The 15,744-nt window shown below is 39.4% G+C and overlaps 1 protein-coding gene across 2 annotated transcripts in view; it reads right to left on the bottom strand.

Annotated features, from left to right (window-relative positions):
* LOC308390548 (glutamate receptor ionotropic, NMDA 2C-like) overlaps positions 1-15,744 on the bottom strand; it is a 62,700-nt gene that overhangs the window by 7,485 nt on the left and 39,471 nt on the right. For both annotated transcript variants that reach the window (XM_080872673.1, XM_080872674.1), the window contains exons 9-13: positions 11,156-11,324; positions 9,279-9,432; positions 8,761-8,886; positions 7,250-7,479; positions 2,500-2,660 (exon numbers count right to left, since the gene is read on the bottom strand). In XM_080872673.1, coding sequence (XP_080728799.1) covers positions 2,500-2,660; positions 7,250-7,479; positions 8,761-8,886; positions 9,279-9,432; positions 11,156-11,324 — 840 coding nt within the window. The remainder of the gene's footprint in view (positions 1-2,499; positions 2,661-7,249; positions 7,480-8,760; positions 8,887-9,278; positions 9,433-11,155; positions 11,325-15,744) is intronic.

Genomic DNA, 15,744 nt, shown 5'->3' with positions numbered 1-15,744 from the left:
ATATATATATTACTTAAAATGTTCTCTGTATGATTTTATTTCCACCCTGATGAAGCTTCAAATCCAAATGCATCAGTCAGTCAATAAAGTTATTCTATATATTACAAGTTCTGCTGGATTTTTCAGACTGTAAGCTGTCCTCATGAACCACAGACGTAGGTGAAGTTGTTCCAGAATCCCCTGCACCGTGTGTTTCACTGCCTAACTTTACCCTCCTTCTGATTTCTCTTTTCCGTTTTGCATATTTGTCATATTTGCATGTGTTAGATCATGAACAAATTTTAATATTAGACAAAGATTACAGAGTAAACACAAAATGTATTTTTTTTAAATAATGACTTCTTTTATCAAGCAAGTAAAGTTATCCAAACCTACCTGGTCCTGTGTGGAAAAGCAGTTACATCCTAAACGTAAGTAACTAACAACCTGGCTGTGACAAGAATTGCAATCAAGTGTTTGTGAAAACTGGCAACTGATGGCAGCAGATGGCCACCCCACCCTGAGCCTGGTTCTGCTGGAGTTTATATCCTGGTAAAAGGAGTTTTTCCTTCCCACTATCGCCAAGTGCTTTCTCCTCGGTGGTCTTTGGCTGTATTATTGCAGGATCTTTATCTTATAAATAAAGCGCCTTGAGACAACAGATTAATTTTGTGCTATTTGAATTGAATTGAATAGATGAAGGCATCTTGAAGCAGCAAAGCAGCCCCAGACCATCGCACTACCACAGCCATGTCTGACTGCTGGTACCATGTCAGGACTCAGAGCTTCCAAAATGTTTGTCTTGTCAGGCCACTAAATATTTTCCCCAAACTCTTAGGGATGATCAAGATTTGGCAAATGTGAGAAGAGCTTTGAGTTCTTTTTGGTCAACAGTGGTTTTCGCCTTGGAACTCTCCCATGAATATCATTTTTTCCCAGTCTCTGAAGGCCCAGTGAGGCCTGCAGTTCCTTAGATGTTGTTCTGGGCTCTTGGAATAACTTTGCTAAACCAGCCACTGCTCCAAGTTTTGTCTATTTGTGGGTAATCACTCTCATCGCAGTTTAGTGGAGTATCAAAGCCTTAGAAACTGCTTTGTAAAGCTTTCCAGAGTAATAGACATCAGCGTGACTTCAGTGTCTTTAGAGGGTGGCATAATTATATGATGCTTTTTCGACAGGTGTAACCGTAATCATGCCTAAGAATGGTTTGTGACATTTAACTCAAATTAAAACAAAAAAAAAGGTTAATCGCAGTTAATTCATGTTCCAACAAGAGTTGGGTGTATTTTTTCACAAAGCACCAGCATCAGCTTCGATAGAATTTCTCCCTTAGTGAATTTTTTTTGTACTTACTGAGTTGTGTACTCTGTGTGTAGTTTGGGGTATTTTAGCCTATCAAATAGGAATGTGGTATTTTACTTACTACAGCCCACATTCTGCCTTCTAGTCCGACATTACTGTTAGTTAATTTAAAAAGCAATCAACTAGTTTGAATCTTGTTTGATAGTAGAAATTCATCAAAAAGAAGCTTTACTCAGCTTTTTTTAAAAGTATAATGCCAAATTTAAATGCACCAGTTGAGAGCCTCTCTCTTACAACACTCTGAAGAGTCTCGAACAGAAACCCAGGCTGTCGGATACAAGGATATCGTTGGACCCCAAAGCTACAGCTAGAGGCTCTGTGAGGCTGAATTAAGATAAAAAACACTTTGGGCAAAGAGGTAACGTCAACGGGTTCACAATGACAGGCAAGTATTCACGGGCTAATATCTGTTCCCTGCAGACAGTGACTGTCTGCAACAAAATTGAGTTGGTTGGATAAAGTTTAAAGTTAGGACATTGCATTAGATTAAAAAGTCAAAGGATCAACACAATAGTTACGATTTATGCTCTTGGGCTCATGGATACCTGCACTAAATTTAATGGAATCTATCTCACTCTCTATCTGACACCAAAGTATCTGATACAATTACTTCATCATCTCGCCACCGTGAATGCTTTTGCAGAATTTCAGAGCAGTCCATAAGTCGGTGGTCTTTTACGTCTGGAACTGACTGACAACACACTCCATCAGGTGCATTACTAATTAAAGGTAAACAAGAAAGAAAGAAAGAAAGAAAGAAAGAAAGAAAATGTTGGATCAGATGTCTGAAAATCTATTTTTATTTCAGAGGGAAACCAAGAAAATCAGTAAAAAAAAATATAAAGAGCGCACAACTGGTTTATAAAAAATGTCCCAAATCACCTGTATGGTTCTTCAAAAATGATCTGGTCCTTTGTGAAGTTGGCATTCCCGACAGCTCTTTTCTATACAAATTAAGCTCTACTAGAAATTACTTTAAACCTAAAAATACACCCATCAGATTGGCCTATTTTAGAAATAGATACATAGAGCATCAAACCTCAAGTGTACTATACAAATTCTAATAATTATTACTATGTCTTTACTTGGATGAGGACCAATTAAATATAATTTTCTATCAAAATGTGTAATATATTTAAAATGTAATTAAAACTTTACCCATTTTTGAGGCTTTCTAGGGCTTCCTCCACCCCTTTCTGGTTGTATTTCACCATGTACGTATGCATGTCGGGGTAGTTGCTGCGGATGTTTCTCTCTGTGCTTCCATTTGGGACGGTCCCGAAGCGGAAAGGAGGATAATGCTCATGTGGTCTCTGGAACTGCAGGGAGACGGAGGAAGAGAGAAAAGGGAAAGGGGAGAAGACGCATGAGATAAGTGAGACATAGTGAAATAAGAGACTTTCAGTGAGGAGAAAAACATAAAGAGAGAAGGAGTAAGCAGTGACAAGAGACTGACGGTAGTCAGGGAAGAATATGGAAGTGGGAGAGAACAAAAAAAATGCTGATGAGGAGAAGAGCAAAAGGGGAAAAATATATTTTAAAATGTAGACAGGGAAAACTGAGGAGAGTAAAGAAAAATGAAGATATGAAAAAGGAGTATGGGCTCAAATTGTGGTCATAAATATTTTGTACTTGTAAATCAGTTTTGTATGTGTAAAAAGAATTTGTGTGTGTAAAAAAGATTTGTATGTGGACTTAGCCAAAAAAAATACGTGTGAAACTCTGCAAGTTGCAAGTACGAATTTTGACCCTATTTTTCTTCCTTTCATCTGATTGGTCAATGTCATGTCAATCACATATTTAACTATCCAATCAGAGAACAGATGGGTTTGGCTATTGGAGGGGTGCTTTATGGAGCTTCAGGTCCTTGAAGGGAATAAATGCCCTAAAGGAGTGTCAGAGAACAAAAAACAAAGGAAAGACCAAAGGATGTGGAAAAGAGGAGGCAAAAGACGAAAGAGCAGAAGAAACAGGTGAAATAAAATGAAGATGAAGGATGTGCAGAGGAAAGAATAAAAAGGAAGGAAAGGGGAAAGAAAAAACAAGAAGAATTCAGGAAAAGGAGAAAAGGAAACATAAAGGGAAATTAGGAAGAATCTTAGGCAAGAAATTGTGAATCAATAAATGGAGAGGAAATTAAAAATAAACTAAAGAGCAGACATAAGTGTGAAGTAACATGGTAGAAAGGAGTCAAAAGGATGAGGGACTACTTAGAATAATTTATTTCAATTTCATGAGCTGGACCACACCCCAAACACTTGAATTTCTACAAATGCCTGCTGGCACCACGTACTCTCTGCTGCCATTTTCCCTGGCTCAACGTCTCTCAAAGGTATGATGGCGATTTGCTAGGCCCAGAAGCCACCACCGATCCTTGGTAAAGCCTTTTCCAAACTACAGCCTCTGCCCAAGCTCCCTGCTTCATCTTCAATTAACGCCTGTCATTCATATTTCAGGTTGAGGTTCTTGCTAATGAAATCCATCTTAAAGTCATTCCATCTTTTTCCAAAACTGATCTTATCGGCGACTAAACGTAACGCTGTATAAATGGAATGGAAGCCACTCACTCACCTCAGTGTTATTAAAATCTGATATCAACATGCATGAGTTCGAATCATTTCACTGCACAGAGATGATCCTAGCGTGGTTCAATCTGTGGCTGATCGAAGTTCGCGTTTGATTAGATGATGCAGAGAGCAGAATGAAGCCGAAATATGTCTGTTAACGCTCAATTAGACTGTAAACAGCAAAGAGCTATTCATCTTGGTTACAGCGTTGACCTTTTGCGCTGAGCACGAATGAATGGGCCAATCAAAATGTGAGCGTACGAGTAGATGTGTCTATGTGTGTTCATATAATCACGCTTTAGCTGCATTGCAATGGCTTTCGATGAGAGGCTTTTTGTTATAATGAGCTATTTGGGGAAAAAAAAGGCCACATCACAGCCAGAAGATTAGAAATTACAGGATAGGTTCACATTGTGCAAGTCTATCTTAATTTGACACCCATACATACAACTGAAGAATTATTGGTTGCTGTAATTGCTGCTCCCGTCCATGCTGGCCATCAAGAGATTCCCTCTAAAAGCAATTTCATTGTAATTGATGGGGCGGCGATGTCCTGAGCTCCTCTTGTGTACAAAATTGCAGAGTGTGTTTAAGTTAATAAAATAATAATATGTAGCATCAACAGCCTTTTAGTGACTAATTGCAGCTTTGGAAAACAGTTTCTGTGGAAGCAAAGGGCAGAATTTCACACAACAATTCCTGAACTTGAAAGCTTACTGCAATTTTATACAGATCAAGGACTACAGAGTTTGTTCCCATTAGTTTGAAATTACTTTAATAGAAAAAAGGGCAGTTATGCATGTCTCATATTGTATGTGGGCATTAAAATACACTTATTTTAGTACATAATGACTGTACAAAAAGTCCTCTTACTGAGGAAACTCTTTAGGTTAAATTTTAGGAAATAAATTTCTATCATTAGGATTAAGCCAGTAATCTCGTTCAGCAGTGCGTCCTATAACCTTTTTTTTTTTTTTTAAAAAGTACAAATGCCTCATGGTAAACTTAAAACCTCATGATTGCGATTATAATCACATCACAATTATAATCATCCTTTTACCTTATGTATCATCTGTTCTTATTTACAGCATCAGAAGATTCCCATTTCATCTGAGCTGGAGACATTTTTCCAAACCTGAATATGAAACACCTACACTACAGTGATGTGTATAATAAATCCACAGCTCACAAATAATCCCCTCCAAAAAGTATTTCATCCTGTTTGAGAAATTTCAGAACTTCACGGGTGGTATGGTGGTGCGGTGATTAGCATTGTTGCCTCACAGCATGCAAGTTCTGGGTCCTCCTTAAATATTCTGTGTGTAGTTTGTGCTCCCTGTGCCTGTGGATTTTCTCTGGGGATGCCAGTATCCTCCCAAGGTCCAAATACATGCTTGTTAGGTTAACTGGTGATCTGAAACTGACTGTAGTTGTAGATGTGTGATAGATAAAGCACTGCATGAATGGCTTTAGTGACTTGTTGTGTAAAGCGCTTGAACAGTAAGACCACAAGCCTGCTATGTAAGTGTTGCTACACTTTATTATTATTAGCCAGCTGTTTAAGAAAATTGAAAACTTTATTTTTCAATAAAAAAAAATTCTTGTCATCTTTTTCATCACTGTGAAGTCACCACAGTACTGCAAACTAACCTGTTTATCATGCACTAAATAACACACCATTTAAAATTATTACAGCTTAGTTTGTTTTGCAGGATGTTTCACAATATGAAAATACATACTTTATCCAAATGCATCATATACAATTCAAATATGTGATGATAATTATGGCATTACACATAAGCTTTAAATCTGCAATTTAGTGCTAGCTAGATTCTGGAGTACTGCAAAAGACACCTGCGCTTCTTCCGGCCCACTTAAGCTCCAGAGTTAAACCAAAAGTAATGAGTCCATTTTTAAAATGTAAGAAGTAGAAAGTACACATATTTGTTTAAAATTTTAGGGAATAACAGTAAAAAGTTATCTGAAAAATAAATACTCAAATAAAGTGCAGATACCTGAAATTCTATTTAATTTTATTTAATATTTGCACTTTATTACTTCCCACCTGTGGCTATTAGCAGAGATGGACAGTAACTGTAATCTGATTACTTGTTTCAAGTAACAAGTAAGGGATTATGATTGCAAAACAGTAATTAGTAATCAGTAAAGAAATGGCATTACTTTCTTGGAGAAGTAATCAGTAATTAGTAACTAATTACTATTTTCAAGTAACTTGACCAACGCTGGCTCTTAGTAACTTAAACCCTATTTAGTCCAATTGGCTCATGATAGAGAATAAATAATAAAGAATGATCATATAGTTATGCATGCTAAACTAAATATTGAGATATATTTGGGTTTAAATAAAGCTCTTCTTTTAGATAGATTCATATTTTGTCCATAGTTAGTGCCACAGAGCAGATTTCTTTCTATTAATTTTCTTTGGAAATTCTAGGAAATTATGATGTTATTTTCAGAACAAGACATATTTCAAAGACTCCTAATTGTGTGTCCTTTAAACCTGCAACATGTAAACCTAGCGAGGGTACGATCTAAACCTAACCAATCTTTTGTTGTGCTGAATTAAAGGAAGGTGCGGCTCTATGCTGTGCAGGCTAATTAATATCAGTTCTGGAGCATAATGCATTTGCATAAAGTTAATATAGTCAGTTAATACAGCCATAGATCACTGAAGTGGCTCTGCTGATCCCTGCCTGGGAGATGTTTATGCTATGTATGAAGACAGGCTTTCTTGTAAAGCTCCTCTGAGGACTTGCTTCCAGGTTGAGTGTATGTGTGTGTGTCTTAGTATGTGCATGCACATTTAAGTAAAGTATGTGGGTGTTCTTTTCTTCTGTTGACCCTTTTTTGTTGCTGTTTAGTTTTTTTTTTTAAATCATTTGACATTTTCCGATCTTGTTTTAACAGTGTGAGCGAGACAAGCGATGGAGACGGCACAGAGAGAATATTGATGGACAGACCAAAACACTGACAGGACAAGTTGAGACTCAGACACCATCTGTATTGACAGAAGGGAGTAATTGATTAGTCATTCATGCCACTGGGCTCCCCAGTGATAGGAAAAGGACAGAGACATTCACATCAGAGTCTTTTTACTTGACTTCATCTTAAAGGCTTTCTGTGAGTCTTTTGTCTCTCCTCCATTCACGGCTTATTAGTCAATGCGGAGTGACAGCGAGCAGATGATGTGGTATAAGCTGGATTTGAACAAAAAGACATGATTTTCTCCATATCTCACAGCTCCACGAAAGCTCTCTGTGTTTGAGACCAACTGTTCCACCTCATTGTTCCTCCAAGTGAAACTTTGTTCAGTGTCTTACCTTTTTGTCAGAGAGCCCAGACACGGTGTCGATATATTGCTCCTGGATCATGAAAGCAGCCAGGTTGGCGGTGTAAGAAGCCAGGAAGATGACGGCAAAGAAGGCCCACACCAGGACCATGATCTTACTCGTGGTGCCTTTAGGGTTTTCAATCGGGACAGAGTTGTTGAAGACGATGCCCCACAGCAGCCACACTGACTTCCCAATAGTGAATGTTGGACCACCGGGCGCTGATGAAATAGAAACAGGAGATAGTATCATCTAACCATGCAAGTTTTATCTTTTAGAGTAAACTAGTAGGACCTTGAGCTCATCTTCCTTTATTGGATTAGTGGAAATAAACAGCGAAGTGGGAAAACTGTGGAACTGTCCCTGGATCAGTTGCTGCAAATAAATGCCACTATCTTCAGTTAACTGTCTGGATTGCACTGTGATAGACATTTCATATTTGTTTGCACTTTGAAAAATGATATTTGCCAATTATGTGATGTGATGTAAAAGTAAAGGCTTTGCTTTGGCTTAAATACCCACGTTTCAAGGGTCAGAGAAGAAATTATCTGACGTCAGAGTTTTCTTGACCAGTACCTCTACCCAGATCTCCTCTTACTGCAGACTTTGTCCTTCCATGTTCTTTCCTTCTTTGCTCCTGACAAACTAAACTAACACTCCCTGCAGTTGCTTCCAGGCTTTTTTCAGTTACAAAACCCACTGCGGCTGTCATTTCCTCAGCAGAACAGTCTTGTTTTCACTGGGGATTGGGGCTTTCTTCAGCCAAAATATAATATAAAAAAGAAATCTCTAAGCAAAGCTAAATTATCTGCATGGTAAAATACCACCAGAGTTAAGGGGAAATTAAGTTTTGTTTGTTTTCTTTTTACGTGGATGAATGGATTCTTTAAGTGCAGTATTTGATGACAGTGTTCAGCCCTTTTCTTTATCTGGGTTCTTTCTTCACACAAAATATGTCTACTGTTCACTGTGTAAGTATTCATCAGCCATCTCATGCCCTTCTACAAACTTCAAGATGACAGAACAATTTCACAGCATCAGCCGGTTTCCATCGCTCTCTGCCACCATTGCTCATGTGCAGCAACGGAGGGTGCCACCGCCATCAATCACACTTCGATTAGTGAAGCGACGAATGCTAATTAAAACAGGAAAATGACCTTTCGGACCTGGAGACGAGGCACGCTCTGTCAGCGCTGAATTCTGGGATTGATTAGCCCTCCCAAACCCAACCCAAAATTTTGGGTTGCAGGACATGCTAGCGGGAAGGGGCGGGATTTAGAGGCCTGTAGGCAGGCTTACTTTGAAATGCTTGGTGGATTCAAATTGAATAGCTCTGAGCTATTCTGTGGATAGTTTTAAAAGAAGAAAATACTAATTGACTCCATTTGACACATTACACTCTGAAAACAACAGACTTTGCCTCTGCTTTAACGATGATCTAGTAATTATGAGTCCTGTATTATCCATCATAAATTCTTCCAATAAGAAGATGTAAGACTCACCTTTGGCGCTCACCAGACTGCGATTGTAGCCAGCTGGGCTGAAGTATTCAAACACAAACACCGTCACAGCCACCACAGTCAGGCACATCACAAACATCATGACCCAGACTGCTGGGCTATAAGGCTCTGGAAGAGGGGGAGGAGAAGTGAAGGAACAAACATGGGTTGGCGTGAGTCTCTTTTGTGGTTCTGTTTCAAAACCTCAGCCTGAGATAGGCGGGATCAACGTGTGTGATAACAGGATACCAGGAGGGAGAATGAAGCTGAATTTTGTTGTTTGGTAAAGAGATTTAGGTGTGTGTGTGTCATGCATTAGGGGATTTAGTTGTAGGCTACAGTCATTGGTGGGATAAAAGCTTAATGAAAAGTTTTCTAAAGCGTCTACGGAGACAGAACTCGTTTAAGTAGGCCACCCTGCAAGAAAGTGGTTTGAAAGACGGCAACATCGCACTCCAAAGATAACAAATGATACAACCAGCTTGAACAGAGGAAATTGTAAATGTGAATGTGCTTCTCACCAAGAAAAGCAGACGGAGATACTGTTCCGTTGCTGCGCGCAACCATGACGCTGATGCCCGTCTCGACAAATGGCACAGAGAAGTCGATGATTTCAGAACGCTCCTCGTTGATAGTGAGAGAGCCAATGGCCATGTCAGCCCGCCTGTACAGCACCTGAGAGAAGAGACATAAGCAGAAAGCAAACAAAACCAACACAGAAGCACAACAGTGAGCCAGCTGTAGTGGTCAACAATTTCCCCCTCTTTATCCTACATGTGCTCTGCTTAAAATAGAAATATTTACACATTTTACAAGCAATCCTTTTAAAACAGGGAAGCCACAAGCAGCAAGCAATAAATGAAAAACATTTCTTTCATCATTTCAGAATCCACAAGGAGAAAATGCTGCATCTCAAGAGCTCTCACATCCAAGCCAGTTTTTCTGTAAAGCATTTTTTACACACATACACACACACAATTATACAGTTCCAAAGCACAACGTCTTCAGGCACAAAAACACAAGCAAAAGTCTCTCCTGAGGAACACCTGTTCAGGTGCTTCACTTTCAGATGCAGCTGTGTTGGACGTGGCTTGGTGTGTGCGGGGAAAATGATGTATTAGCACCGTATGCATATGCATGACATCACACCACTGACCTAAAAAAAAGCCCATCCAAAAAACCAAAACTCTTGACTATTCTTGACTCTCAACTATCATTACTTGAAACTGTATTTGTGCAAAAGTAGGAAATCACTGCCTACAAATGCTCAAGTACTGTTCTCAGGTACTTTTACCCTGACATTTTTCATTTTAGCTGGACTAATGTTAAAATTTCCAATTTAAAAGATAATAAAATATAATGGCTTCAATATTAAAAAAGTGTACCTGGTGTAAAAACATTTAAAACGTTCCAGTCTTGTTTTAGTTTCATCACAAATTGTATTATCTGACAAGTATCTGATAGGAAATTATTACTCTGATCCCGCTCTACTTGATGGGGCTTACTCTGAAGTACTGTTTAGTGAAAATTTATACTTTGACACTTTTTAGTTCTATTTTTTATGTTAACAGTGAATAAAAATTTTATTTAGTATGAAAAGACTGACTTGTGGTGAAAAACCCACAAAGAATCGTCAACCTCTCTGTACTTTCATTCACTTACACAGAGTATTATAGTGTCTCAGTTCAGTCGTCGGGTTTTATAGCCTGCGGGTTTAACCTTTTACTTTATTCTCATTACTCTCATCAGCCTTGTTTCCAGCTTTAGCACGCAGCGCTGGTTTTAAGTGAAAAAGCTTTTATAATAACCACTATACGCTAAGTGCACCAGGGAGCAGCTTTTTAGCAGCTAAAGAAGAGGAGGATGGTAGAAATCAATGTAGATCTACAAGAAGAGTGAGTATTGTAATTAGATGTATTGGGGGGGGGGCATGGAAACTTATAATTGTCAGTTACAGCTTTCTGCACTTCCTGCAAGTAACCCTAAAATCAGCCTCATACATATTTAAATGGTTAAAATGAATGTTACTTTGTGTGTGCCATGCTTCTAAATACAGGAGTCTCTCTTTTTAAAGTTGGACTATTTCTGAATTCAAGAGAACTGCTTTGGTTGAAAGGAGTAGACAACTAAAGAATAATTGTTGCTGTGTGCTGTATTTGATATTCAGTGCTGTTTTTGGCTGATGTCTAATATGCTACTCATAAATAACTTACATTTATGTTACTAGGGCAGGCTGTAGCCTAAAACCTCCATTTATTGTGGTTAGATCTGTGGCTGAACATCTTCATACACCTTTTTTATAATAATTGTCTGTTCAACGCCAGCAGGCAGCTCAAGAAAGCTGTAATGTCTGCTGGATTCAGGGACTTCTTGTTGTTTCAGTAGACATATGTCTCACCTCTCCAATCATCCCGTTCCAAACGCCGCGGACCATCTTGCCATGTTTCCCATTGGTAACCAGGTAAAGGTCATAGGAGAACTTGATGGTGCGGGACAGCTTCTTCAGGATGTCTATGCAGAAGCCCTTACAGCACAGCTTTGTGTAGGACTCTGAGTGGCCAATAATGCTGCAAGAAGGGTGAGAAAAAGCAGAGTCACACACACGGTTAGTACAACTTTGCTTAACCATCCTGTGATCAAAGATCCTCGCTGGCAGCTGGGACAGTTGCTATCTTTAGCATCAACACCAATGCTGTTGTTTTACTTTGCTTCAGAGAGCGAGTGCTAAATAGTCGCAGGCTCTCATGCTGACAGACACCATCGTCTACAGCAGCAAAGTGAAGGGCAGGCAACGGCTGCTTCATTAGCTGGAATCAATGTCGGTTAACAGCACGTCTTTCAGTGAGATGGAGGCGATGCCTAAAAATGACAAACAAGCACAAATACACTCGCACACTGTGTGACTTCATCGAATGGTTGACTGACTGTGATGGCCTCTAATCAAAGCCCATTAAGGTGTGTAGCATGTGTGGGGTGCACTCCCTTCCTCTCTGTGGCCTTGCTACTTAATGGGGTGTTGAAGAAGAGAACAGAGGGAAAGGAAATTGTGGGAAAAAAAATAATAGAATAAAAAATAATGGAAACCTCAAAAAGTGACACCAAACAGGGAAAGTTAAAATCAGACAAAGTGAAAATGGAGTTGACACACTTCCTGAGAAAAGAAAAACTCTCTTTTTCCCCCTCCGCTCTTTCATCTATTCAGCTGCCGAAGAAGTGGGTCTAAAATCTACGAGGGCTGAGTCACTCGGTGTGTGTGTCTGTCTGTGTGCGTAACTGACTGATAACCTCGGCATGTCAATGAGTCAGCATACGAGCTGAAGAACGATAAAGAGACGACGTGAGTGAATAAATGAGCAAGTGATTGAATGAAAAAAGTCAAGTGAGTAATTAACATTAAGGTGATTATTTTCCAAATCTTAAGAGTTCATTTTAGAAACATTTTAAGTGCATTTGGAGGCTTGGTTCTTTCACGGGAGTCTAGCTCTGATAAACGCCGTGTTAATTAATTGCTTCAGGAGCTGGCCACCTGTCGTCATTATACACACTCCACTAACAATTCACACACAAACACACACAAAAGCACGTGTAAACTGGGCCGTCTCTCTCCGTTTCATACACGAACACATGCACGCATACAGTACAATGTCCCCTGGGGATGCGCAGCAGCAGTTGTGTTGTGCTGTGCTGTGCGGTCTCCACAAATGCCCAGAAACTAGTGCAGCGTGGAGGGGAGCATGTTAGACCAGAGAGAGTGAGAGAAAGGGAAACTGTCAGCTGAACAGCAGACAGGAAACATACGGACCAACAGCCAGACGATGCAGCGATGGGGCAGCGGATTCAGTTTTGAGGGAAATGAGGGCAAGTGCAAAGGAGGACAGATGGAGGAGGAGGAGGAAGAAGGAGAAGAGATTGTGAAATTACCATCACTGTGATCCAGTTGAAATGATGAGGAAAACACTACAAAGTTAATGCCCAACAGTATTGCACCGCACTGATCGTCCTCGTTGCTGCACAGTGCAAACTATTAAAGTTTGTATTTCCATCAGATAATATAAATCTTATATTATTAATCTCATCACTGTTTATCATTTATTTTCTTTTAATTGATTACCTGAAGCAGAATACATTTTATCAAACCAACAGTCAAACTCCAGAGGCACGCTTTGTAACCATAAGTATACGGATACTAAAGCTTTGTGATTCTTCAACATTTTATTACTATTTTAAACCTTTGGATAGAAAGCTGGACCTAATCTAAAATGAATAATAAAATATTTGTCTTATATTACTTTACTGGTTTATATAAGGATATTCAAGCAGAGCTAAAGCTATTCAATGAACACTGTGCCTCACAAGGACTGCAAGTGAGGTAACATTGTTTCGCATTACTTATGAGTCTTGAAGGCGTCTGTACTTTTATGTGTGCTCTTTATGCAATCGTTAATAAACTTTGAAATGGAAAGTGGATTCATTTTCTCAGAAAGACAAATCAAAGACGTGCCAAATGACAGAACTGATGCATAAAGTAAGAGGGAGGTGGAACAGTCAGACATGGACATGTAATAGCCTTCACTCTTCTGGTTTTAAGCTTGCACTGATACTGGTTTACTATAATGTTCGAGTTCAGGTTATAGTGTTAGGTGAGCGCAAGGCCAAGATTCTTCCATATCAAACTCAGAAAACCATTCCTTTATGGACTAAAATTTGAGTGGTCATACTATAATGGTCAATTCTAGCTGCTATACAAATAAACTTGCCTTGCCATGAATTTAAATGTGAATGCCATCCATCCATCCATTCGCTTCCGCTTATCCTTTTCAGGGTCGCGGGGGGCGCTGGAGCCTATCCCAGCTGTCATAGGGCGAGAGGCGGGGTACACCCTGGACAGGTCGCCAGTCTGTCGCAGGGCCAACACACAGGGACAGACAACCATTCACGCTCACATTCACTTGCACATTCACACCTAGTGGCAATTTGGATTATCCAATTAACCTATCCCCACAAGCTGCATGTCTTTGGACGGTGGGAGGAAGCCGGAGTACCCGGAGGGAACCCACGCAAACACGGGGAGAACATGCAAACTCCACACAGAAATGTGAATGGTTTACTATAAAAAACAAAACTGTATTTTAAAGTAATGTTATTTGTCAGTTTATCTTTGAGCAAAAATGCATCAAGGTAGAGGAAGACCAGCGCCTCCAAATGACCTCATTATTAGATACTTCTGCTGCACACAACTAACAGTCATGTGAAAAGGAGCATTTTCAGAGTACTCTGAGCAGTCTGGTGAAATGCCAAGTAAACCCTATGATTCAGTAGTTTGTAGATTTTTACCAGCAATAATTTGAGGTAGTCTCACATATGACTTCATCTGTCTCTTACAACTTGTAGAGGAATTCTGGTCCTCTTAATTACAATATTTCTGAATTTCATTGAGGTGTGTGTTGATGCACAGCTCTCACACCACAGCATTTCAATCAGGTTGAGGTCTGGACTTTGACTGGGCCATTGCAACACCTTGGTTCTTTATTTTTCAGCCATCCTGTTGCAGATTTGCTGCTGTCTTTGGGATCACTGTCCTGATCCACTTTGGGCCAAGCTTTAGCTGTAGGCCAGCTGGCCTCATATTTGACTCAAGAATACTTTGGCATTCAGAGGACGTAATGGTCGACATAATGACTGCTAGGTGCCCAGAAAACAAGCCAAAATGATCATGCCTCCATCACTGGGCTTAACAGTTGGTATGGGGTGGTTGTGTTGTGTATATGATCAAATATCTCCACTTTGGTCTCATCTTTGCAAAGAACAGTGTTCCAAAATATTTAAATGCAGATTTGTAAACCTAACCCCTGCTACCGTGTTCTTTTCTGCAACCCTTCCAAAGAATTAATACTTTTTCAATCTTCTTCTGATATTACTGTCATAAAGTTACCTTCCAGTTTCCTAATACTGACCTTCCAAGTTACTATGGAAACAGTAAGGATGTACTTTCTCAGGACTTCAAAGAGTCTTGTGATCATCATGTGAAGACAATGTAGACAATAATCTTTGAAAATAGTGTTTTCAAAAAACAGCAACTTTTTTTTTACATTTTGTAAAAATTGTGACCTATCAGAGTTCAAAGGTGTTTATAGTATACAATAAGAGAAAAACATCTTAAGATAACATAAGCAACTCTTGTCAATTTTGAATAATCAGTTGTCCAAATTATTTATCAATTATCTCAAATAATAAATTATCTAAATTCCTATCTGTTAATTTTCTGCCCCAGATCTTATCTAATTTAAGAACTGCTTCCCATTAGCAGCTGGTCGCTCAGTATTGGGTTACACCATACTATTTCAGACAGCTGAGATTTGAGACGCTGGATTTTAGTGTGGAATTCCTACTCTTAATCAGCCCGGAGAGGTAGGCTTAGCCTTTTGGCAAAAGAAGCTATCATCTGTCCAAAGAAAGGGTTTTTAATGAGCAAGACAAAAAGTTTTAATCACACTAAACATCTGCTCTGCAGGGAAGCCGCTCAGACCACACAACAAGATTAACTGATTTATAGAGCACCAGTCGCCTCTCTCCCTCTCTCTTTCCTGCTCCCTCTTTGTTGGTCACCGTCCAAATGGGACACGCCAGCCAGAGAGAAGTAGAGAAAGAGAACCAGAAAGAGGGTAGGCTGGGATAACATTGTCCCACTATGACAGATGTCCCCATGTTAGATAGATAAATCTTCTTTACTAGCAATCAATGTGCCATTGTGCCCAACAACAGCCGCTACATATCTCATTCTATAATTAATGTGCCAGCCATAGCCAGATCTGCAATCTGCATAAATGATACATGCACCACAGACACATGTACACACATACGTGGAGTCATTGAAGTGAGCATGAACACAGCATTAATTAAAATAGTTTATCTGCTTACAATCAGATGATTGAAGACCGGTCAGTTTGTGCAGACTGCAAATATTACACCTAGAAATCTTCACGTTTA

Source organism: Rhamphochromis sp. 'chilingali' (genome assembly GCF_963969265.1).
Source record: "Rhamphochromis sp. 'chilingali' genome assembly, chromosome: 22".
Classification (NCBI taxonomy): domain Eukaryota; kingdom Metazoa; phylum Chordata; class Actinopteri; order Cichliformes; family Cichlidae; genus Rhamphochromis; species Rhamphochromis sp. 'chilingali'.
This window is presented reverse-complemented; position numbering and strand designations above follow the sequence as displayed.